Source organism: Dicentrarchus labrax, unplaced genomic scaffold (assembly GCF_905237075.1).
Source record: "Dicentrarchus labrax unplaced genomic scaffold, dlabrax2021, whole genome shotgun sequence".
Classification (NCBI taxonomy): domain Eukaryota; kingdom Metazoa; phylum Chordata; class Actinopteri; family Moronidae; genus Dicentrarchus; species Dicentrarchus labrax.
Window position 1 is genome coordinate 970,846 of NW_026136716.1, and position 22,472 is coordinate 993,317.

Sequence of the window (22,472 nt, forward strand, 5' to 3'; positions counted from 1 at the left end):
GAGGCTCCACCGAGGAGGATGCAGCACTGACCGACTGATCGGTACCGGGAGGAGGGGAACACATCCGTCCGTCCAACGGCGAGACCACCCGCCTACCGGGGAGCCTGGACCGGTCCGATCTGATGTAAACCCGCAGGGATGGACGGGTAGGCAGGGAGGAGGCGCGAGGAGCGGAGCAACCGACGGTACATAACGGAGGAGAGAGCGCGAGGAGGAGGAGGAGGAGGAGGAGGGAGGCGGAGGAGCAGCGCGAGGAGGAGGGAGGATGAATCCGGTGGATGGAGGAGGAGAAGCGGGCCCGGACGGCCTGGCGACGGCAGGTAGGGTGTGTGTGTGTGTGTGTGTGTGTGTGTGTGTTTGTGTACGTCTGTGTGTGTGTGTGTGTGTGTGTGTGTGTGTGTGTGTGTGTGTGTGTGTGTGTGTGTGTTTGTGTACGTCTGTGTGTGTGTGTGTGTGTGTGTGTGTGTGTGTGTGTGTGTGTGTGTGTGTGTGTGTGTGTGTGTAGTGGGAGCTGCTGTCGCCATGATGCCTCCACATCCGCCCATTGACTCAGTGTGTGTGTGTGTGTGTGTGTGTGTGTGTCTCAGCATCCCTCTGTCCAATGGCATTGAGGTGTGTGCGTGTGTGTGTGTGAGAGAGAGAGAGAGAGAGAGAGAGAGAGAGAGAGTGTGTGTATTCATTGGAGGTGGAGGGTCCCTACCAAGGAGGATTGTGGGAAGGCCTGTTTTGCTATTAAACATGTGTGTGTGTGTGTGTGTGTGTGTGTGTGTGTGTGTGTGTGATGTAATGTGGTGTGTAGTAATAGTGTTACAGTGTATGGTCACATAACGCTTTCATGTTCCATTCATTCCAACAGAGGTAGTACTGTAGTGTTATTAGTATTATTATTTGTAGTATTATTAGTATTATTATTAGTATTATTATTATTAGTATTATTAGTAGTATTATTATTATTAGTATTATTATTATTATTATTATTATTATTATTATTATTAGTATTATTAGTAGTATTATTATTATTATTAGTATTATTATTATTATTATTATTAGTATTATTAGTAGTATTATTAGTATTATTAGTATTATTATTATTATTAGTATTATTATTATTATTAGTATTATTAGTAGTATTATTAATAGTAATAGTAGTATTATTAGTATTAATACCATGATCATAAAAGAATACTGCTTTCTGATTGGCTGCCAGGTGACAGTTAAAACCACAACATCTGTTCAACCATTGGCACAATTTACGGGTATATTAACCTGCAGGTAACCATAGCAACCGTACTGGTTACTGGTTACCTGACTGGTGAGAGTAACAAACAGATGAGAGGCAGAGCGGGGGGGCCGCTGGTACCGAGACTGTAAAGGTTCTGGACCTGGACCTTTACTGTGAAGCAGCTGGTTTTAGTATAGTAATATTAGTAAGTGCAGATTATTCATAGATTTTATTTATATATATATATATATATATATATATATATATATAATTCTAAGTAGTAAGTACAGTACAGTAATAATAATAGTACAAATGATTATTATTAGCAGTAATCTATGAATATAAATTATAAGTACAGTATTGTTCTATTTACTGTATATTACAGTTTACAGTTTAATAAAGTAACCACAATGAATAAACCATGGAAATAATAAACAATACTTTTATTCAACCGTAGTCAAGCAGGACGCTTCTTCTTCCCAATCTGTCGTCACGTACAATCCTGAAAAGAGTTTTATAAATCATTGTTATTGTGAAATAAAGCAGCTTTGTTTCCACTGTGCCTGTAAGACATCCCCCCCCCCAGTAAACAGAAAGGAAACGGGCCCGTTGATGAACCTAACTGCAGATCGATGCCTCGGGGGAAACAGGCGGAAGCTCTAGTCTTTACATGAAACTGCAGGAACGTCTGAACCACATTCCACAGCAGTCCGTCCTACAGTTGTTGGAGTATTTCAGCCGCATCGCCCAAATGTTTAACTTTAATGTGGCAACCTCGAGGGAAGCCAGCCATGTTTCCTTGATACAGTCATTCCAAAGGAACATCGAGGGGGTTTTACAAGACCTGACAAACATCTAGAACCAGAGGATGAGCAGTGGTTTGTTATCACTAACACAGACAAAAACACACAACACACCTGGTGCAGTAAGCAGCTGAAGGACTTTTACTATGAAGCAGCTGGAGGACATTTATTGTGAAGGATTGAGAGGGCTTTTGCTGTAAAGTAGCATGTTGTGTTTTACTTTTGTGAAGCAGCTTTTGGCTTGTATTGTTGAACAGCTGGTTGGCTTTTATCGTGAAGCAACTAGAGGACCTTTACAGTGAAGCAGCTAGCTGGTTTTTACAGTGAAGCAGCTGGAGGACTTTTATTGTGAAGCAGCTGGAGGACTTTTATTGCGAAGCAGCTGTAGGACTTTTATTGTGAAGCAGCTGGAGGAGTTTATTGTGAAGCAGCTGTAGGACTTTTATTGTGAAGCAGCTGGAGGAGTTTATTGCGAAGCAGCTGGAGGAGTTTATTGTGAAGCAGCTGTAGGACTTTTATTGTGAAGCAGCTGGAGGAGTTTATTGTGAAGCAGCTGGAGGAGTTTATTGCGAAGCAGCTGGTTGGTTTTTATTGTGAGTCGGCCCCTACAAGGTCAGTTCCAGTCTTTCCACCATCATGGAACCGGCTCAGTTCTGGTTTGGAGCATTTGTACCAATAATAAATTGGTTTGAAACCTGAAAAGTTGGTTACCAAGTGGGCGTGTCCTATTCTAGAGGTCACTGATGAACGCATGCTGCATCACTAGAGAGCAGCCTGAGGAACCAGTTCAAGAACTAGAGCTAATTTGGTGGAAGAAGCATAACAGAGGCTGACATTTGGGAGGACATTGTGGTGAAACGTGTTCATTAGTTTTCGTTGCATAATCAGCGTGATGTGTCCTGACAGACTGACAGCAAGTTTCTCTGAAGGCTTTTCATCTGCTCTGCACAGCAGCTATTTTAGGCGTTACACTGACTCAGAGTGTGAGACAGCTTTATCAGAATGGAAATCTCTCCTCCAACTCCCAGCGCTGGTCTGGAGTCGGCCCTGAGTGACGGCTGGTCCAGGATCAGTCAGCCCGACAGGCAGCTGATCGAGGATCAATCAGACAGCAGTCAGTCTGGAGCGGTGCGTGGATTCAGACACGGTGTCGTGTTTACAGCCCACAAACTCCCACCACCAACTCATTAGCGAGTGCAGGCTGTTAGCTTCTGCTCTCAGACCTGTTACATACGAACACCAGGTCTGCCCACTCTCTCACACACACAGGAAACCTCTCTCACACGGGGAGGCCGGAGCGACGCTGCTGTTTCAGATATCGGTGATAGAGAACAGCCTGTTCTCATATTTTTATTAATGGTCCACGCACTGAAATAAAACCTCTCAGCAGCAACTCGGCCTCCTTCAAATTACATTTACTCCGAATTTGTTTTAGCGGTTGGGTTCTCGTGCTGCACGGGAGCTGCAGGGAGGAGGTCTGGGCAGATGATGGACGTTTGAAGTGCAGGACTTTGACAGCAGAGGCCGGCGTTCCCGTCCTGCATGTACAGTAGTTTAGGCAACAGAAGCTCTTTGGTTGGAGAGAGATGACAGTTTCTGTTCAGCGTTCATAAACAGGTCCTGTCCTGTGGTTCAGATCTTTCCTGAGCTGCCGAACCATTAAAAACACTAATCCTGCTTCAGCTACAACTGGACAACGGAGGAAAACAAATGTTGTCAGTGAACGTTCAATAAGTTCTTCATTATTTTGTTATTATGTAAATTAGTAGCATTTAAAGTCCCTTCAAGGACACAGTATGGATGGGCGATACGGCCCAAAACTGTACTTAATCTACATTTGATTACCAATTAAAAGCAGGCTCCCAAATAAAGGCCTGTCTCCATTAGAGGCCTGGTCTGGATTTTATAGAATTATCTGGATGATTAAAACCTCTGAAAGCTTGAAAGAGTTTTAGGCACTGAAATCGCCGACACAAATATAAATGTTTAAGTTTAAACAAAGTATCAAATGATGAAATGAATGAGTTTTTATGCAAGTAATATCCATACTGGTTTAAATAAACAGTCGGATAGTATTTCCCATCTTTGCTGAGTTTTGTGCAAAAGGAATTGAGTTCATGGCGTCACACCGCCCAACCCCAGGACACAGGGGTGCTCAGATTGGACTGTGAAGAGGCTGTGGAGGATTGGGAGGGCTTTTATTGTGAAACAGCAGCTTGCAGGTTACTGTGAAGGAGCTGGAGACATTATATTGAGAGCTTTTACTGCGAAGGATTTGGAGGGCATTTAGTATTTCTCATTAATTAATACAATCGGCTGTTTCAAATGAGCATTGTATGGAATACCTCATCCATTACTTTCCTGTATCAGAACTATGGCTGCGCCGTACTGTAAAAACATCATATTATGATTATTGTGACAGATATTGTGGGAATGGTTTGCATCATAGATTTAATTTTCACTTTGTGCAGTAGTTTAAGGTCATGCTCGGTTTCTAGAGTTTTTCTGTCCCGGTTTGAGGGCTTCGACCCGCCCTGTGTACATGTAGATTTGTGCTTTCAGCGCTGTGACACAGTTGAGGAGCTAGATTTTAAAATAGGGTATACGCCAGCATGCTCGGATAATCCATCGGTGGTCTCAGGCCAAACAATTAGTCTAGATTTAACAGACAGTCAATCTGGGTCTGAACTGTCAGGGTGGGCTTTGAAGGGACGGATCAGTCCAGTGGGACGAAGGCATTCAAGGACAGTAAGGAAGGAGAAAGAGGACGTTGGTAAGACGCAGTTCAGGTTGGATAAATGTGAGCGTGCTCCTCCGGCTCCTGCCTGTTTTTAGGTTCTCTCTCGGAGGGTTATCACTGCTCGAGCTGCTAATGTGAGATGCTTAATGCCCTCAGTGTGTGTGTGTGTGTTGGATTAGCTTCCTCCCGCTGTGCAGGATGATCTGACGCACATGGGAGGCCTGTGTATCTGTCTGCAACACACACACACACACACACACACACACACACACACACACACCTGAGCTGCAGGAGTCAGCTTTTTAATTGAAATGTCTGTCAGCTCCTCTCTGAAGTCTGATTGGCTCATTTCGGTGGATGGGTGGAAATAGCTTGATGCTTCTTGCTGGGCCTTTTTCTCTGAATCTGAATCCATGCAGTGAAAGTCGGGCAGTGAAAAGATGTCCTTACCAAGACGTGCTGAGTGATACTGACACCAGGAAGGAAACAGAGGTGATGGTCTGAGGGGCTGTCTGGAGATGAATCTCTGTGGTTCAGTTTTCAGCCACATTAGCAGCAGCACTGGTTGTCTCTGACCTCCAGTAAGGAGAAATGTTTTTTACATGAGCATGTTCCTGCTGTCATGCTACTCCACTGACTCACAGTTGGAGGCGCCAACGAGCCAATAAATACAGCAAAAATGCAATAAAGAAGATTCAAAATATTTCAACAACTGTTTAATAAGGAAGGAAACACATTTATCAGACCTGAAGGATCATCGTTATTTTCCTGATTGATAAATCTGCCCATGATTTTCTCCATTAATCGTATGATCTACTACGATGACTCTGAAAGCAGTAAATCCTGCAAACGAGGAGCTGGAACTGGGAAAAGTTTAGAATTTCTTCTTGAAAAACAACAATTTCATGTTTGATTTGTGCTGAGTGTTTCTCTCCGTCTGTCTCTCAGGATCTGGTAAAGCAGAGTGTGTTCGGGCGGTCGACGTCCTGACGGTGCTCAGAGAGAAAGTGGCCTTTGTGTCGGGTAAAACACACTCTGCTGCAGGTTTTAACCCAGTTCGGTTCAAATGTGACCCAGTTTAACTGACTGTGTTCTCCAGGTGGACGGGACAAACGTGGCGGACCAATCCTGACCTTCCCTGCCAGGACCAATCATGATCGAATAAAACAGGAAGACCTCAGCCGATTGGTCACTTACCTGTCGACCATACCCAGGTAAAACCTCTCCGTCTCTCACTTGGCCTGTCTCCCTCTCTGCCCCTCTGTCTCTCTCTCAGTAAGGTCTCAGTACGTCAGTAGCAGCCAGCTGTAAATGAGACTGTGTGTCCCTCTGTCCCTGCCTGCCTGTCTGTCTGTCAGTGAGGACGTGCGTGCTCGTGGCTTCACGGTGGTGGTGGACATGCGCGGCAGTAAGTGGGACAGCGTGAAGCCGGTTCTACGGACGCTGCAGGAGTCGTTTTCCTCCAACATCCACACGGCGCTGCTCATCAAACCAGACACCTTCTGGCAGAAACACAAGACCAACCTGGGCAGTGCCAAGCTCAGCTTCGAGGTACTGCTGCAGTACTACTGATACATAGAGTACTGCTACTGATAACTGAAGTACAGTTATTGCTAACCAGTGTACTACCACTACTGCTGCTAACTGAAGAACCAGTACTGCTAATAACTAATATACTATAACTGCTAACTTCAGTGCTACTACTGAAGTTCTTTTACTGCCACAAACTCAAATAGCTGTACAGTTGCTAACTTCCTACTATTGCTAACTCATGTATCACTACTGGTCAGTGAAGTACTGCTACTGCTGCTAACTCTTCTCAAACTGCTTTATATTATTATTGTGTTTATTTTGATCAAATATCTGTATTTCTTTAGTATTTTACAGTAACATCAGTAAACCATTGTGTCCTCTCTCTCTCTCTCTCTCTCTCTCTCTCTCTCTCTCCTCAGACCAGCCTGGTGTCGGTGGAGGGTCTGTCCCGGCTCGTCGACCCCTCCCAGCTGACCTCTGACCTCGGTGGCTCGTTGGAGTACGACCACGTGGAGTGGACCGAGCTGCGTCTGGGTCTGGAGGAGTTCTCGGGGGCTGCCACGCAGCTGCTGGCCCAGCTGGAGCAGCTGGAGGCCGGGCTGAACCGTATACCAGAGCCCCAGGACGTGGACGAGGCCCGCAAGTGAGGAAGAGCTTATAAGAGCTGAGATCTGTTGATATCTATTACGCTTTCTATAGCAACTAGTAATTATTGTTTATATAAAGATGTTGTTGTCCACTTCTTCCCTCTCCAGGCTTCTCGAGGAACACGGTCGCCTCCGTAACACCATCGCCACGGCACCAGTCGATGCTCTCGAGCGAGAGGGGCGGAGCTTGCTCCAGCGAATGCGGCTGGGCCCCGCCCACAGTGACGCCTCTACTGAAGGCGGCGGCAGTAGCCACGGCAGCTGGCTGTCGGGTGGGGCGGATTTCCAGAGTGTCGTGCCGAAGGTTTCGTCTCTGCTGGACCGTCTGCAGGCGGCTCGCAGTCACCTGCTGCAGAGCTGGAGCGACAGGAAGCTGCACCTGGACCAGGCGCTGCAGCTACACCTGTTCGAGCAGGACGCCACCAAGGTGAGTTTTCATTAGTGCAACGTGTTCAAAGGAACCCGAGAAGAGTCGATTCCAAACAGAAAGAGGGAGACAGACAGGTAGTCCAAGGTAGATCAAGCCTCGGTCAACTTCTACCTAGTTAGCTAGCTTTTTGCGAACATTTGCGCGGGGCTTAGAAAGGGTCCAGACTGATGACAGATTGTAATCTGATTACTTTTGTTCTGTGTGTGCGTCAGATGTCGGAGTGGATCGCTCACAGTAAAGACCTGTTCGTGCAGAGTCTGGCGGAGGTCGGCCAGAACCACCAGCACGCCATCGACCTCCAGACGCAACACCAGCACTTCACCGCCAACTGCATGGTCAGTGTGTGTGTGTGTGTGTGTGTGTGTGTGTGTGTGTTTAACACTTCCTTGATGATGTGTGTGTCTCTGTGCAGAACGGTAGCGTGAACGTGGACAGCGTGGTTACCGTGGCAGCGAGGCTGGCAGAGGCCGGTCACTATGGGGCGGAGCGGATTGCCATGGTGTCGTCACGGTTACAGGAAGACTGGAAGTCCCTGACGACGGCGCTGGAGGAGCGCAGCAACACGCTCGCAATGGCTACCGGCTTCCACCAGGGGGCAGAGCAGGTGATCAGCACGAATGTATATGATCAGTGATCAATACACCTGCATGTCTTTACCTGTCTCCACCTGTCTACTGTCTACCTGTCTCACCAACCTTTGTAACTGTCTATCTACTGCACCAGTCCACCTGTCTGTCTGCTTTCTGTCTGCACGTCTACCTGTCTGTGTTTCAACCTGATTGGCTGTCTGTCTCTCTACCTGTCTGTCTGTCAGTTCCTGCTCAGGGTGGAGGGGTGGGTTCAGGCGTGCTCTGAAGGGTCGTTGCCGTCGGCGACGGCCGAGCTAGAAGCTGCGACAAAGAAACACCAGGAACTGAACGAGGAGGTCTCTGCTAACTACACACAGGTACCTGTCTGTCTGAACACCTGTCTGTCTGAACACCTGTCTGTCTCAACACCTGTTTGTCTCAACACCTGTTTGTCTTATGACCTGTCCACATACCTGTCTCTCAGAACAATTGGCTGTCTGTCTGTCTGTCTGTCTGTCTAAACACCTGCCTGTCTGTCTGTCTGTCTGTCTGTCTGTCTCTATGACTACCTGTCTGTCTGTCTGACTACCTGTCTGTCTGTCTGGCTGCCTGTCTGTCTGCAGGTCAGTGAGAGTGGTAAAGCCTTATTGGACGTCCTCCAGCGTTGCCCGGCGACAGACTCTGATGACTCGGCGACCAAACCAGACTTCACTGCCGCCACGCACGGCATCATGGGAGTTCTGCACCAGGTCATGCAGGTACGTTTCACATCCGTCGTAGGAGCAGTATACGTCACTGACAGACAGACAGACAGACAGACAGACAGACAGGTGGACTAATGTGAGGGTTTGTCTGTCTTCCAGGGTCACCATGAGGTGGAGGGGGCGTGGCAGCACCGTAAGCTCCGCCTCCACCAGCGCCTGCAGCTGTGTGTGTTTCAACAGGATGTTAGACAGGTATGACAGATCAAGTAAATCCAGGTCCAGGTCCAGATTTTATGAAAGCCTTAAAATGGAGGAAAAGTGACTCTGTCTCCCTCCACCTGTCTGTCTCCTTCTACCCATCTGTTTCCCTCCACCTGTCTGTCTCCATCCATCTGTCTGTGTCTCAGGTGTTGGACTGGGTGGAGCAGCACGGCGAGGTTTTCCTGAACAAGCACAGCGGCGTGGGGAAGTCTCTGCACCGAGCGCGAGCGCTGCAGAAACGCCACAACGACTTCCAGCAGGTCGCACAGGTAACACGCCAAACGTAGAAACACTACTGCTTCTGACCACAGGGGGCGCCAGAATCAACACTAAATTAAACTTCGTGTGTGCGTGTGTTTGTGCGTGTGTGTGTGTCAGAACACATACACTAATGCAGAGAAGCTCCTGGAAGCAGCCGACCAGCTGGGTCAGTCCGGAGAGTGCGAGGAGGAGGAGATCTACCAGGCGGCCAGAGACCTGGAGCTCCGCATGCAGGTAAACCCCCCATAGAGGCTTTTATTCTGAAAAGCAGCTACAGGAAGAGTTTGCAGTAGCTCACAAATAAAAAAACTTAATTGAACTGTTGAATTGTGCATTAAATTGGTTCCTGGTGGAGGAAGAAGTAGCAGTACGACAGTAAAAGTACTTTATTATTGGTAATTATTGGTGCATTCATGTGTTCATCTTTAATGATTAATCGTGTTTTCAGGCGTTCATCCAGCGAGTTGAACAGAGGAAGCTGCTGCTGGACCTCGCTGTGTCCTTCTACACACACACCAAGGAGGTAACACACACACACACACAGATATTATTGTATATATTACAATATATATCTGCAGTGTTAAAGGACACAAACTTTGAAAGCTGTGAGTCTCATTTATCTTTTTCTTGCTCCTCCTCTCTCCTCCTCTTCCTCCTCCTCAGCTGTCAGTCTGGATGGAGGGCCTTCAGAAGCAGCTCTCCTCAGATCTCTGTGTTTGTCCGGACTCCGTTGAGGCTCTGCAGGCTCTCATCAGCCAGCAGCAGCAGCAGCAGGCCAACACACAGGTACCTGCTGACCTCTGACCTGAAGTCTAACCCAGTGGTAACAACCTAACACCCCCCTGACCTCTGACCCTTCCGCTCTAACCCTCACACTAACCCTGACTCTAACCCTGACCCACAGGAAGCTGCGATGAGTGTCATCCGGGAAGGAGAAGACCTCATCCTGCAACTCAGGTACACACAGAGAGCGTGGGTGCGTTTGATTCATGCCTCTGCGCTGCTGCGTGAGAGCCTTTTTACAGCTCGTGTGGGTGCGTTTGTTACACTTGTCAGGCCAGCCTGTGTGGAGCTGGTGTAATTATTGTGGGATACGTTTGTTTAATGCCTCAAGGCAGCTCTGTGGTCCATATGATGTATTCTGTGTGGGTGCGTTTGTTTTGTAGTTTGGGTGCGTTTGTTTTTCAATTTTGCAAAGCCTTTATCTGTATGTTTGTTTTCTAGTTTCGTAGTTTTCTCATTTATATAACCTGTGCGGGTGTGTTTATTGTGTGGGTGTTTGTTTCACTCCACAGGGCAGCTCAGAGGCCTGTGTGGAGTAGGTGTTTGTAATGATTGTGGGTGCATTTGTTTTCAGCATTCTGTATGGATGCATTTGTTTTGTAGTTTGTATAATCTCTGTGGGTGTGTTTGTTTTCAGAAACCCTGTCTAGGTGTGTTGGTTTTCTAGTTTGTATAACATGTTGGGGGGCGTTATTATTAAATGTATATGGCCTGTGTGGGTGTTTGTTTCACTGCTTTCACCGTAGTTGGTGTATGTAAACATTGTGGTGCATTTGTTTTCTAGTTTTCAACGTGGTTATGTGGTTGTGTTTGTTTTTAGGTTTGTTTAACCATTTTAGGTGTGTTTGTTTCAGGCCCCAGGGCAGCTCGGTGGCCCATGTGGAGTCAGTGCTCCAGCAGCTGGAGGAGGCTCACGTTCAGCTGGAGGAACTTTTCCATCAGAGGAAGATCCGACTGGATGTTTACCTGCAGCTCCGCATCCTGCACCAGTGCACACTGGAGGTACAGTTTATTTTAGTTAATTAATTAATTTATTGATTTTTAATACATTATACATTTCTCTCAAATTATTTCTGGAACCTATCTCCACTGCTTCGCGGTTTGATTCCCTACGTGTGCATGTGTTTTGTAGGTAACCGGGGAAATGGACGCCTGGAAGCAGGACCTCCAGAAACAGTCCCAGGACTTCTCCGCGGAGAAGCTAGCATCACCGCGACTAGCCGACGGCAACCAGGACAAGCTAGCATTGGGCCAGACGCGGCTAGTGGAGGCTAGCCCTGAGGTGCTAACGCTAGCACAACAGCGCATCCACAGGTAAACAGGCCAGTGCAAGGACATAATCCTGGCTCAGCACAAAAATTAAAACAAGGTCATGGTAGACTTTGATTGATTGATTGATTGATTGATTGATTGATCTACAGGCACATGGAACGAAGGCTGGCTATGAACAATATGATCTACGAGGTCATCCAACAAGGTCACGACCTTCAGCAGTACATCACTGAGGTCCAGGCGTCAGGTAAGATTCACACTGTGGCTGTTGGTGCTGCAGTTGGACTTCTACTAATGCTGTGTTTAATACTATATTTACTACTACTGCTGGTATGATTAGTGCTGCTATTGATTAGTGATATGATTACATTCACAGACTTCCCATTTGCTGATCTGAAATGAAATTAACAAGGGTGTCAACAGGGCTGAGGTCATCAGATGAACAGAAACATAGAGCTTGGTATCATCTGCATATTGTCATATGTATATGTATACACACTATGTTTTTCAATTATAGATCATAATGGCAGCTTATATAGACAGAAAAGAAAGGGAACTGGGATTGAACCCTGGGGTACACCACAGGAAGGGACTAGGAGCTACATTAATCTACATTGAGGGGCTTCCAGGAGTGTTTTGTTGGATTTTGCTGCTTAATAGAGCTGTGGTGGTCCTTCAAGGAGTTCTTGAAGTCCATTAAGGGGTTGTAGAGGTAAATGAAAGTGTTCCTGGACAAAGGCCACTTTGAGGGTTACAACAGTAATGTAGGAGAAAGAGATTCATCAGAGTTTCGAAGTGGTCCTTGAAGGGTTTTCAAGGGTTTAAATGGTTCTTGAAGGGATTCCCAGGAGTCCTTGATAATTATCTTGTGACCTTGAGAGACTTCCAGGAGTCTTTTGTGCATTCTGGGGGTCTTTGAGTGGTTTCTAATGCCTCCTATAGGGGTTTCAAGTTGTTGCTTCCTATAATTTCACATGGGTTTCCAGAGATTGTAATATTGTAATTGTCACTTATTCAGTGGTCTTAAGGGACCTTAAGGGAGTGCCAGTGACAGTGCTACAACGGTCAATGAGAAGAGACATTCAGTGAAAAGTCTCTAGGAGGTCCCAATAGTCCTTGAAGTGGTTCCACTGGTTCCAGGGACAATGTGGGATTTCCAATAGTCTTTTTTATGGGGTCCAGGGTCTGTTAGGGGTCTCTGCTGCTCCCTGAATTCCAGAGGGGGTTCTAGACGTCCCTCAGGAAGCTCCAATGGTTCTTGATGAGTCTTTTTTTTTGCATTCCAAATAATTTCTAATGCACATTGAAGCTGGTAATTTTTGAGAAGTGGTGGTTTCATCAGTGGTGTTTTCAATGTCCTTGAGGTGGATCCAGATATCCTTGGTGGTGCTCCAGTAATCCTTCAGGGGATTCTTTCAATGGAGGGACCCTAAGGGATTTTCAGGCATCTTTTTAGTGCTCCTTACAGAGCTCCAATGGTCTCCAAGGAGGTAACAGAGATCCTTGTCCCTTAGCTTCAAAGCATTGAGGGACTTTGTGGAGTTTTTGTGAGCCCCAGTGGTCCTTGAGTGGTTTCCAATGCTTCCTCCTATGAGGGATTCCAGAGGTTTGTATGGGGTTTGACAGTTTGTTGGTCGTGCTCCAGTGCTCCTTTGCACAGATAATTGACGAGTGTTCATGTGGTCTTTGATGTTTTTTGGATTTCATTTTGGGGCTTGCAGCAGTACTCCAGGGCCTTTTTGGCGTTCCTTGAGGGGGTTTCAGGGCTCTTTGATTCCATCAAACAACCATAAACTGGCAGGAAGCAGTTCACAGTTACCAGATTGATCATATTTTCTCTTCCGCCGTGAGAATAAAATAGAATAGAATACAATAGAATAGAAAGCAGTCAGCACATTTTATGCTACAGTGCAGCATCAGTCTGACCAGTTCAGTAACACACTGATGATATTAGGGGGAAATGGGGGGGGGGCCGAGAGGATAATGGGGGGAGGGGGAAAAGGGGGATGGGGTTGCCATGGAAACTGCTCTCTGAAGCACACAGCTGGTCCCCATGGAAACCAGCGTATTGAATTTGCCATGGAGACACACACACATCCATGCACACACGAATGGAGATTAAAACACATATTTCTATACTTGTGAGGACCATACCAGCCAAAATGTCTAAAAGTGTGTGTGTGTGTGTGTGTGTGTGTGTGTGTCTGTGTGTCAGGTATCGAGCTGTCGGAGGCAGAGGGGGGTCTCTCCTCTCAGGTGGAGGAGCTGCAGCGCCTCCTGCAGGACAAGCAGAAGGAATTGCAGCAGATTGCAGATCACACGCACACGCACCTGGAGCAGAACCTGCAGCTGAGACACCTGCAGAGCCAGGTCAAACAGGTAACACACACTCACCTGCAGGGCCAGGTCAAACAGGTAACACACACTCACCTGCAGGGCCAGGTCAAACAGGTAACACACACTCACCTGCAGAGCCAGGTCAAACAGGTAACACACACTCACCTGCAGAGCCAGGTCAAACAGGTAACACACACTCACCTGCAGGGCCAGGTCAAACAGGTAACACACACTCACCTGCAGGGCCAGGTCAAACAGGTAACATCCAGGCACTGCTGCTGCTACAGGGACTGACCTGTCTGTCTGTGACTACCTGTCTGTGTCTCAGGTGCTGGGTTGGATCTCGGAGGGGGAGGTCATGCTGTCGTCCTGCATGTTGAACTCCAGCTGTTTATCTGAAGCTGAGCAGCTGCAGAGGGAGCACGAGCGCCTCCAGCAGGCCATAGAGGTGACTGCACACACACAGAAAAACCCACACTAATACAAAAGTGCATTCGGGCTGTAAGTTATTCAGTTTACTATCCTAGAGGACTCAGAACACACAGAAAATATTCATATTTAAGCTGAAATGAAAGAATTTTGAATATTTTTTGAATTATTCAGTTCATTGACAGCAACATTTTGAGATCTTGTTCACAAAAAGGAAGATGACGAAAATAAGTCAATGACCTCCTGCAGAGAGATGTAAAGGTTACCACGGCGACAGGACACCAATGAGGAGTTTATAACTCCTGCTGATTAACATGAATGAATGTCTGTCCACTCTCTCGCTCTCCAGGCTCTGCTCCACGCAGACTCCCTGCAGAGGACCCATCAGGTGGCTCTGGCTCTGCAGCAGAGAGCGGAGCTGCTGGTCAGGTTAGTGAGCACTGCACCGATTCATTCATCAACATCTGGTTGCACCTGCTCTTTGAAAACACATTATTATGACTCAGCATTAATGTAAAAGCAGGATTTTAATGTTATTGTTGTCTTTATACTAAGCTAGGCTAACTGCGCCCTGACTGTAAAACAAACAAGTGTATTTCTCAAAATGTTTAATATTCATTTAACAGTAGCTTAGTTAAGGGCTAATAATCAGATAATAATAAGAGTTCCTTAGAACCTCTTTAACCTGTATTAACACTGCCCCAATCATCTGAACTCTGACCTCTGACCTTGCTCCCTCAGGTCAGGTCACTATGATCCAGATGCAGTGAGGTCTTGTGCCCAGACGGTGGCGCTGCACTGGCAGACCCTGATGCTGAGGATTGAAGACAGACTCAAACTGGTCAACGCCTCCGCAGCCTTCTACAGGACATCCCAGCAGGTAGTGCCGTCTACCTGTCTGTCTGTCCACTCTCTACCTGTCTGCCTACCTACCTGTCTGACTCTCTCTCTCCCTCCAGGTGTGCGGGGTGCTGGAGAGCCTGGAGCAGGAGTACCGCAGGGAGGAGGACTGGTGCGGAGGTGGGGACAGGCAGCCGGAGCAACTCATGCCGCTCATCAACAAACACATGGAGCAGAAGGAGGCGTTCCTGAAGGTGAGGAGACCGGGAGAAAGTCTTAAACCCAGAGGGGTCCAATCACAGCTCAGCAACTAGACCTGGGCGTGGCAGTTTTGGTAAAGGATGGGAGCAAGGGTGGTTTCTTTCAGCATTTTATAAACAAAAGAGCAAAAGTGAAATGAACTGATTAAACAGTATATGTCAAATACTTTGAGGTATCTAATCATTTTTAATGATCTTGTTCAGTTCATATTGTTTGATTGTATTTAGTAGTCTCGGATTGTCTTTGACAGTCCTGAACTGTATAAATATAACCAATAATTCCATTAAAATCAATATTTCGTTGTAATATGATATGGTTCCTAACAGTCTCGTTTCCATGGTAACAGGCCTGCACGCTGGCCAGAAGAAACGCTGAAGTTTTCCTCAAGTACATCCACCGCAACAGCGTCACCATGGCGAACATCTCGGGCCACAGCGTCACCGTGTCTGGGGTAACGGGGGTCACCGAGGTCACCGGGCACTCCAGGGTACCGGAGCAGCAGGTCAAAGGTGAACAAGCACACGCAGAAATACACAAGTACAGTGGGGCCAGTACAGAGCCCTGAGGAACTCTGCTGCTCATTGGTTGTTATTTATTGCTGCACAGTGTTCATTTTACTGATCCAGGTGTGTCTTTGTGCGCAGGTATCCTCAGTGAGCTGCTCCAGAGGGAAAACCGAGTTCTTCATTTCTGGACTCTGAAGAAACGTAGACTGGATCAGTGCCAGCAGTACCTGATGTTCCAGAGCCACGCCCAGCAGGTAGACCGCCCCGCCACTACACTTCATTACAGGGACAGGTTTTTTTGAATATTTATTTATTTGTATTTTTGTTGAACAGAACAAACATTAACGTGTCTTTTTGTTGCAGGCTCTGGATTGGCTGCAGCAGTCAGGTGACCACTACCTGGCCACGCACACGTCGCCAGGGGCAACGGTGGCTGAGACGCAAGAACTGCTGAACCAGCACAGAGAGTTCTGTGTGTCCGCCAAGGTGAGCTCACACACACACACCCACACACACACACACACTGACAGACAGGATGCGATCAGTGAAACCGGCACTCACCTGTCTCTCTGCCTCACAGCACACGCAGGAAAAGGTCCACCTGCTCATCCAATTGGCTGAGAGCATGCTGGCTAAAGGCCACGGCCACCGCACAGAGCTCCGCCGCTGCGTTTCCACGGTGGATAAACGCTACCGCGACTTCACTGTCAGGATGGGACAGTACCGCCACCTGCTGGAGACGGCGCTCGGAGGGTGCTCGCAGGTAAGCATCAAAAACACTGCGCTTGAATGTGGAAATCTAAAATTTGTGCGTCCCCTTCTGAGCGCGCTGTACGGTGTCCCCCTCAGGACAATAAGGACCTGGAGCTGGAGCTCATCCCCAACAGTCTGTCTGACTCCGACCCCGAGGTCAACCTGTCTGACCCCAGCCACCAGGTCAGCGACGAGAAGAGACGCTCCGCCCGCAAGAAAGAGTGAGTACCACGAGTACTACTGATACTGCAGTACTGATTCTACATGCTTTGGTAACGTGCGTGTGTGTGTGTGTGTGTGTGTGTGTGTGTGTGTGTGCTCTCAGGTACATCATGGCTGAGCTCCTTCAGACGGAGAGAGTCTACGTCAGAGATCTGCAGGAGTGTATCGAGGTACCGTAGTGCTGTAGCACTATTTACCACACAGTATTACCACTGTGTAATTCCTTTATGTAATGCAGTACTTCATGATACTGGACTGTGTATTAAAACAAACAGCGCCCTCTGCTGACAGAACCACAGACTACACATTTCAACCTGCTGCACTGACAATGAGCAAATTCATTCAGTGAGGAAGAACCCCTGTGGCACATTACAGCACTACGATGTAGTACTACACGGTACCTTTTTCTGACAGTACTGCTTTTTCCAGACGTACCTATGGGAGATGACGAGCGGCTCCGAGGACGTCCCTCCTGGACTCAACAACAAGGACGACATCGTGTTTGGAAACATCCAGGACATCTACGAGTTCCACAACAGGTACTGCAAACTATACTGCAAACTGCAAACTATACTGCAAACTATACTGCAAACTGCAAACTATACTGCAAACTATACTGCAAACTATACTGCAAACTGCAAACTATACTGCAAACTATACTGCAAAAGGACATCTATGAACATATGAACAAGTTCTATAACCGGTTTTAAAATATAGATAAAGTATATACTACAGTTGTACACATGTAGGATAAAACAACAGATACTGGACATGTACTACATCACTGCAGTGTGTACCATGTATAACCTGAACTACTGTAGAACTACATCACTGCAGTGTGTACCATGTATAACCTGAACTACTGTAGAACTACATCACTGCAGTGTGTACCATGTATAACCTGAACTACTGTAGTAACTACAGTAAGCTCTATAACACTGTACAGTATTCTGTGTAGTAACGCAGTACTCTGTGTTTGGCAGTATTTTCCTGAAGGAGCTGGAGAACTACGAACAGCTTCCTGAGGATGTTGGACACTGCTTCGTTACCTGGGTAACCAGTTTGGTTTCATTTCTACCAGTTAAACACTGTAAATAACAAATACTGTGAGTAAAACTCGCCGTCTGTGTCTCAGGCTGATAAGTTCCACATGTACGTGACGTACTGCAGGAACAAACCGGACTCCAGTTTACTGATCCAGCAGCACGGCGCCGGCTTCTTCGAGGTGAGAGTTTCCTTTGGTTCTAAATAAATAATCATTGGTTGTGTAACATGAAGCAGTGAATATCCAAATCAACGCTTTTATTTTGAAGAACTGCGTCATGCAGCACAGTGAGTAACTGATATCTACAAGTTCCACAACAGTTACTGCAAAAGATACTGCAATAAGTACTGTAATAAGTACTGTAATAAGTACTGTAATATGTAATAAGTACTGTAATAAGTACTGCAATAAGTACTGTAATAAGTACTGTAATATGTAATAAGTACTGTAATATGTAATAAGTACTGTAATAAGTACTGTAATAAGTACTGTAATAAGTACTGTAATATGTAATAAGTACTGTAATAAGTACTGTAATAAGTACTGTAATATGTAATAAGTACTGCAATAAGTACTGTAATAAGTACTGTAATATGTAATAAGTACTGTAATAACTACTGTAATAAGTAATAAGTACTGTAATAAGTACTGTACAATGTAATAAGTACTGTAATAAGTACTGTAATAAGTAATAAGTACTGTAATAAGTACTGTAATAAGTACTGCAATAAGTACTGTAATAAGTACTGTAATATGTAATAAGTACTGTAATAACTACTGTAATAAGTAATAAGTACTGTAATAAGTACTGTACAATGTAATAAGTACTGTAATAACTACTGTAATAAGTAATAAGTACTGTAATAAGTACTGCAATAAGTACTGTAATAAGTACTGTAATATGTAATAAGTACTGTAATAAGTAATAAGTACTGTAATAAGTACTGTAATAAGTACTGCAATAAGTAATAAGTACTGTAATATGTAATAAGTACTGTAATAAGTACTGTAATAAGTAATAGGTACTGTAATAAGTACTGTAATAAGTACTGCATTAAGTACTGTAATAAGTACTGTAATATGTAATAAGTACTGTAATAAGTAATAAGTACTGTAATAAGTACTGTAATAAGTACTGCAATAAGTACTGTAATAAGTACTGTAATATGTAATAAGTACTGTAATAAGTACTGTAATAAGTAATAAGTACTGTAATATGTAATAAGTACTGTAATAAGTACTGTAATATGTAATAAGTACTGTAATATGTACTGTAATAAGTACTGTAATATGTAATAAGTACTGTAATAAGTACTGTAATATGTAATAAGTACTGTAATAAGTACTGTAATATGTAATAAGTACTGTAATAAGTACTGTAATATGTAATAAGTACTGTAATATGTACTGTAATAAGTACTGTAATAAGTAATAAGTACTGTAATATGTAATAAGTACTGTAATAAGTACTGTAATATGTAATAAGTACTGTAATATGTAATAAGTAGGGATGCACCGGTAGGAAAATTTTGGCCGATACCGATTATCCGATATTAATTTTGCTATTATGGCCGATAACCGATATTTACCGATATCGATATATGTTTTTTTTTAAAGTCTCTGAGATGATAAAATTTAGTACAGACTGAAAATCATGCAAACTGAATTTTTGAATGTCTTCCTTTATTTTCAGAACGTATTTTACTTCCAAATAACAAAGTTACAGAGCTACCATAAAACATAAGTAACCAACCTCTACCACTTATCAAACATGCCAGTATCCATGGCAACATCCTCCTCTCATTACCTCCACTTTGCAGGTGTTGCATACTGTTTTTCGAGTGTCTTCTTTTGACACCGTGAAAAACGCCCACAACGCAGACATTTTTTCTGTCGCGTGCCCAAACAAATACACATGGCCAAATCCCCCTCCCCCTCCTTCTCCCGACACACAAACAGCAACTAGAGGATATACATCGTTTGTGGATATCGGCCCAATTTTACTCATCGGACCGATGCCGATATGTTAAAAAATGACGAACATCGGCCGATACCGATGTTAATGCTGATATATATCGTGCATCCCTAGTAATAAGTACTGTAATAAGTACTGTAATAAGTACTGTAATATGTAATAAGTACTGTAATAAGTACTGTAATATGTAATAAGTACTGTAATAAGTACTGTAATATGTAATAAGTACTGTAATAAGTACTGTAATAAGTACTGTAATAAGTACTGTAATAAGTACTGTAATATGTAATAAGTACTGTAATAAGTACTGTAATATGTAATAAGTACTGTAATAAGTACTGTAATATGTAATAAGTACTGTAATAAGTACTGTAATATGTAATAAGTACTGTAATAAGTACTGTAATATGTAATAAGTACTGTAATATGTAATAAGTACTGTAATAAGTACTGTAATATGTAATAAGTACTGTAATATGTAATAAGTACTGCAATATATGGGCGGGGCTGTACAGTGGAGGGGCGGGTTTATAATTTGTGCCTTTATCACGTTTTGTGTGCAGGAGGTCCAGAGGAGACACGGTCTAACCAACTCCATCTCCTCAGCTCTCATCAAACCGGTTCAGAGGATCACCAAATACCAGCTGCTGCTCAAGGTAGCACCAACACTAATGCTAACGCTAACGAAGAGCTCAGACAGAGTTCGTTTAAACGCCTGAAACCTGAACCAGTGTTTGTTCCTTCTGGCTGTTTGGAAACCCCCCCGAGGGTTCCAGCTTTAGGACCCGGTCTGGGTGCCCAGAATAATGAAACACATTTTAAGTGTGAAATCTTTGATGTGAGTTGAGCTCGGCTGCAGCGGGAGCCTCAATGTGACGCACATATAAACTCTTTTCTTTTTATCTCAAACTTTTCTCAGAGTTTGTTGTTTTCTGTTTGATTTTTATTGTTCTTTACCAATAATTACTACTTAATACTAGTGAACCGCTCAGTTTCTGTTTCTATTTGTCAAAATGAAAGGAAATGTGTTCAGATATTTATTAATTCTTTATTTAGATTTTTTCTTTGTTTTAATCTGATGGGTCTAAAATATTTGGATTTATAATGCAGATAACTAATAAAAAGCATGAATAGTTGTATTTATATACATACTGCATAAAATATACATATATAATATACTATATAACATTTTTATTAAAAACCTGCATTATAATATTTCCTTTAAATAAACATTCAGTGAGTAATAAATAATCATTGATTATACATCTCGTGGTGGTGTCTCTCAGTAACAGACTGATAAAGGTGTGTGTATTCGTAGGAGCTGCTGGCGTGCTGCGAGGAGGGAAAGGGTGAGATAAAAGAAGGCCTAGACGTGATGCTGAGCGTCCCGAAGAGAGCGAACGATGCTATGCATGTTAGCATGCTGGAAGGTAACAAACACAGATTATTTTAACACCACTGATGAAACTTTTACTGTGAAGCAGCTGAAGAGCTTTCATCATGCTCTTATTGTGAAGCAACTGTTCAGCACCCAGGCGGCTTTTAAGGAGCTCAATAATGTTTACTGTTTGTGGTCTTTTATTGTGAAGGAGCTCAATAATGTTTACTGTTTGTGGTCTTTTATTGTGAAGGAGCTCAATAATGTTTACTGTTTGTGGTCTTTTATTGTGAAGGAGCTGAATGATGAGTGATAATGATGTTAAACCTGTTGTTGCTGTGCCCGTCAGGTCTGGAGGAGGGTCTGGAGGTGCAGGGCGAGCTCCTCCTCCAGGACTCCTTTCTGGTTTGGGAGCCAAAGTCTCTGATCAGGAAGGGGCGGGACCGACACCTCTTCCTGTTCGAGCTGTCACTCATCTTCAGCAAGGAGATTAAAGACTCGTCCGGACGAACCAAATACCTGTACAAGAGCCGGCTGAGGGTAACACAGACGTGGACACTGAGTTTAATATGAGTAATAATGAAAGAGATGAACTGTTAATGTTTGCTTTCTCTCTCAGACCTCAGAGCTCGGCGTCACGGAGCACATCGAGGGGGATCCCTGTAAGTTCGCTCTGTGGGTTGGACGAACGCCGACGTCCGACAACAAGACGGTCCTGAAGGTACGTCTGATGAGCGTTTACCCGCCGTGCAGGTGTTTGACGGCGTGCTGCTGAGGCTCACCTGTCCTTCCCCGCTGTCCACAGGCGGCGTCGCTGGAGCTGAAGCAGGAGTGGGTCCGCAGCATCCGACAGGTGATCCAGGAGAGGCGGGGCCACCTGCGGGGGGCGCTGAGGGAGCCCATCCCCCTCCCCAAGACACCAAACCCCACCCTGGGTCGACAGCGCAGCATCAGCCGCAGGTCAGCGCAGTTAGCGCGACCTCTGACCTTTGAATATGAATATGATAATCGTCACCATTAGATCCTGCACACTGGTCCTTTAATGACTTACTGCAGGAAGGTTGTGTGAAAGCAGAGATTTGGATGATTATTGATCAGATTATTTATTTTGATGAGCGACCTGCTGTGTATATCTTTTATGTTTTCATTCACACCTTAAAATCAAGATGGCCTCACTGTGTAGCTCTGGCGACCCCTAGTGGTTGGGAGAGGTATTCAGACACTGAAAAGTAAAAATGAAGTCGCATTGAAACAGGAAACTGACACTCTGCCTGTCTGTCTGCCTGTCTGTCTGTCTGTCTGTCTGTCTGTCTGTCTGTCTGTCTGTCTGTCAGGGAGACCAGCGAGGACGCAGACAGTCTGGGTGATGCCAGCAGTCAGCCCGACACCGTCTCCATCGCCTCCCGAACATCGCAAAACACCGCAGACAGCGACAAGGTAACACACACACACACACACACACACACACACACACACTGAGGGGTGTGTCACACAGTCTCAT

General features: G+C 45.1%; 1 protein-coding gene across 1 annotated transcript in view; it reads left to right on the forward strand.

The window, feature by feature from the left end:
- The window catches only part of LOC127378357 (kalirin-like), a 40,770-nt gene that overhangs the window by 442 nt on the left and 17,856 nt on the right, over nucleotides 1-22,472 (forward strand). The window contains exons 1-39 of the mRNA XM_051427085.1: nucleotides 1-320; nucleotides 5,714-5,788; nucleotides 5,865-5,979; nucleotides 6,124-6,316; nucleotides 6,718-6,941; nucleotides 7,054-7,372; nucleotides 7,588-7,710; nucleotides 7,788-7,979; nucleotides 8,190-8,321; nucleotides 8,568-8,702; nucleotides 8,808-8,900; nucleotides 9,056-9,178; nucleotides 9,288-9,404; nucleotides 9,619-9,693; nucleotides 9,834-9,956; nucleotides 10,075-10,127; nucleotides 10,808-10,955; nucleotides 11,086-11,267; nucleotides 11,375-11,472; nucleotides 13,441-13,604; nucleotides 13,891-14,010; nucleotides 14,341-14,420; nucleotides 14,733-14,871; nucleotides 14,951-15,085; nucleotides 15,439-15,601; nucleotides 15,737-15,852; nucleotides 15,962-16,084; nucleotides 16,179-16,361; nucleotides 16,448-16,572; nucleotides 16,677-16,743; nucleotides 17,003-17,112; nucleotides 17,557-17,626; nucleotides 17,709-17,798; nucleotides 20,157-20,249; nucleotides 20,912-21,023; nucleotides 21,321-21,511; nucleotides 21,591-21,692; nucleotides 21,777-21,931; nucleotides 22,306-22,408. The exon at nucleotides 1-320 is cut by the window's left edge and continues 442 nt beyond it. Coding sequence (XP_051283045.1) covers nucleotides 266-320; nucleotides 5,714-5,788; nucleotides 5,865-5,979; nucleotides 6,124-6,316; nucleotides 6,718-6,941; nucleotides 7,054-7,372; nucleotides 7,588-7,710; nucleotides 7,788-7,979; nucleotides 8,190-8,321; nucleotides 8,568-8,702; nucleotides 8,808-8,900; nucleotides 9,056-9,178; nucleotides 9,288-9,404; nucleotides 9,619-9,693; nucleotides 9,834-9,956; nucleotides 10,075-10,127; nucleotides 10,808-10,955; nucleotides 11,086-11,267; nucleotides 11,375-11,472; nucleotides 13,441-13,604; nucleotides 13,891-14,010; nucleotides 14,341-14,420; nucleotides 14,733-14,871; nucleotides 14,951-15,085; nucleotides 15,439-15,601; nucleotides 15,737-15,852; nucleotides 15,962-16,084; nucleotides 16,179-16,361; nucleotides 16,448-16,572; nucleotides 16,677-16,743; nucleotides 17,003-17,112; nucleotides 17,557-17,626; nucleotides 17,709-17,798; nucleotides 20,157-20,249; nucleotides 20,912-21,023; nucleotides 21,321-21,511; nucleotides 21,591-21,692; nucleotides 21,777-21,931; nucleotides 22,306-22,408 — 5,016 coding nt within the window. The 5' untranslated portion in view covers nucleotides 1-265. The remainder of the gene's footprint in view (nucleotides 321-5,713; nucleotides 5,789-5,864; nucleotides 5,980-6,123; nucleotides 6,317-6,717; nucleotides 6,942-7,053; nucleotides 7,373-7,587; nucleotides 7,711-7,787; nucleotides 7,980-8,189; nucleotides 8,322-8,567; nucleotides 8,703-8,807; nucleotides 8,901-9,055; nucleotides 9,179-9,287; nucleotides 9,405-9,618; nucleotides 9,694-9,833; nucleotides 9,957-10,074; nucleotides 10,128-10,807; nucleotides 10,956-11,085; nucleotides 11,268-11,374; nucleotides 11,473-13,440; nucleotides 13,605-13,890; nucleotides 14,011-14,340; nucleotides 14,421-14,732; nucleotides 14,872-14,950; nucleotides 15,086-15,438; nucleotides 15,602-15,736; nucleotides 15,853-15,961; nucleotides 16,085-16,178; nucleotides 16,362-16,447; nucleotides 16,573-16,676; nucleotides 16,744-17,002; nucleotides 17,113-17,556; nucleotides 17,627-17,708; nucleotides 17,799-20,156; nucleotides 20,250-20,911; nucleotides 21,024-21,320; nucleotides 21,512-21,590; nucleotides 21,693-21,776; nucleotides 21,932-22,305; nucleotides 22,409-22,472) is intronic.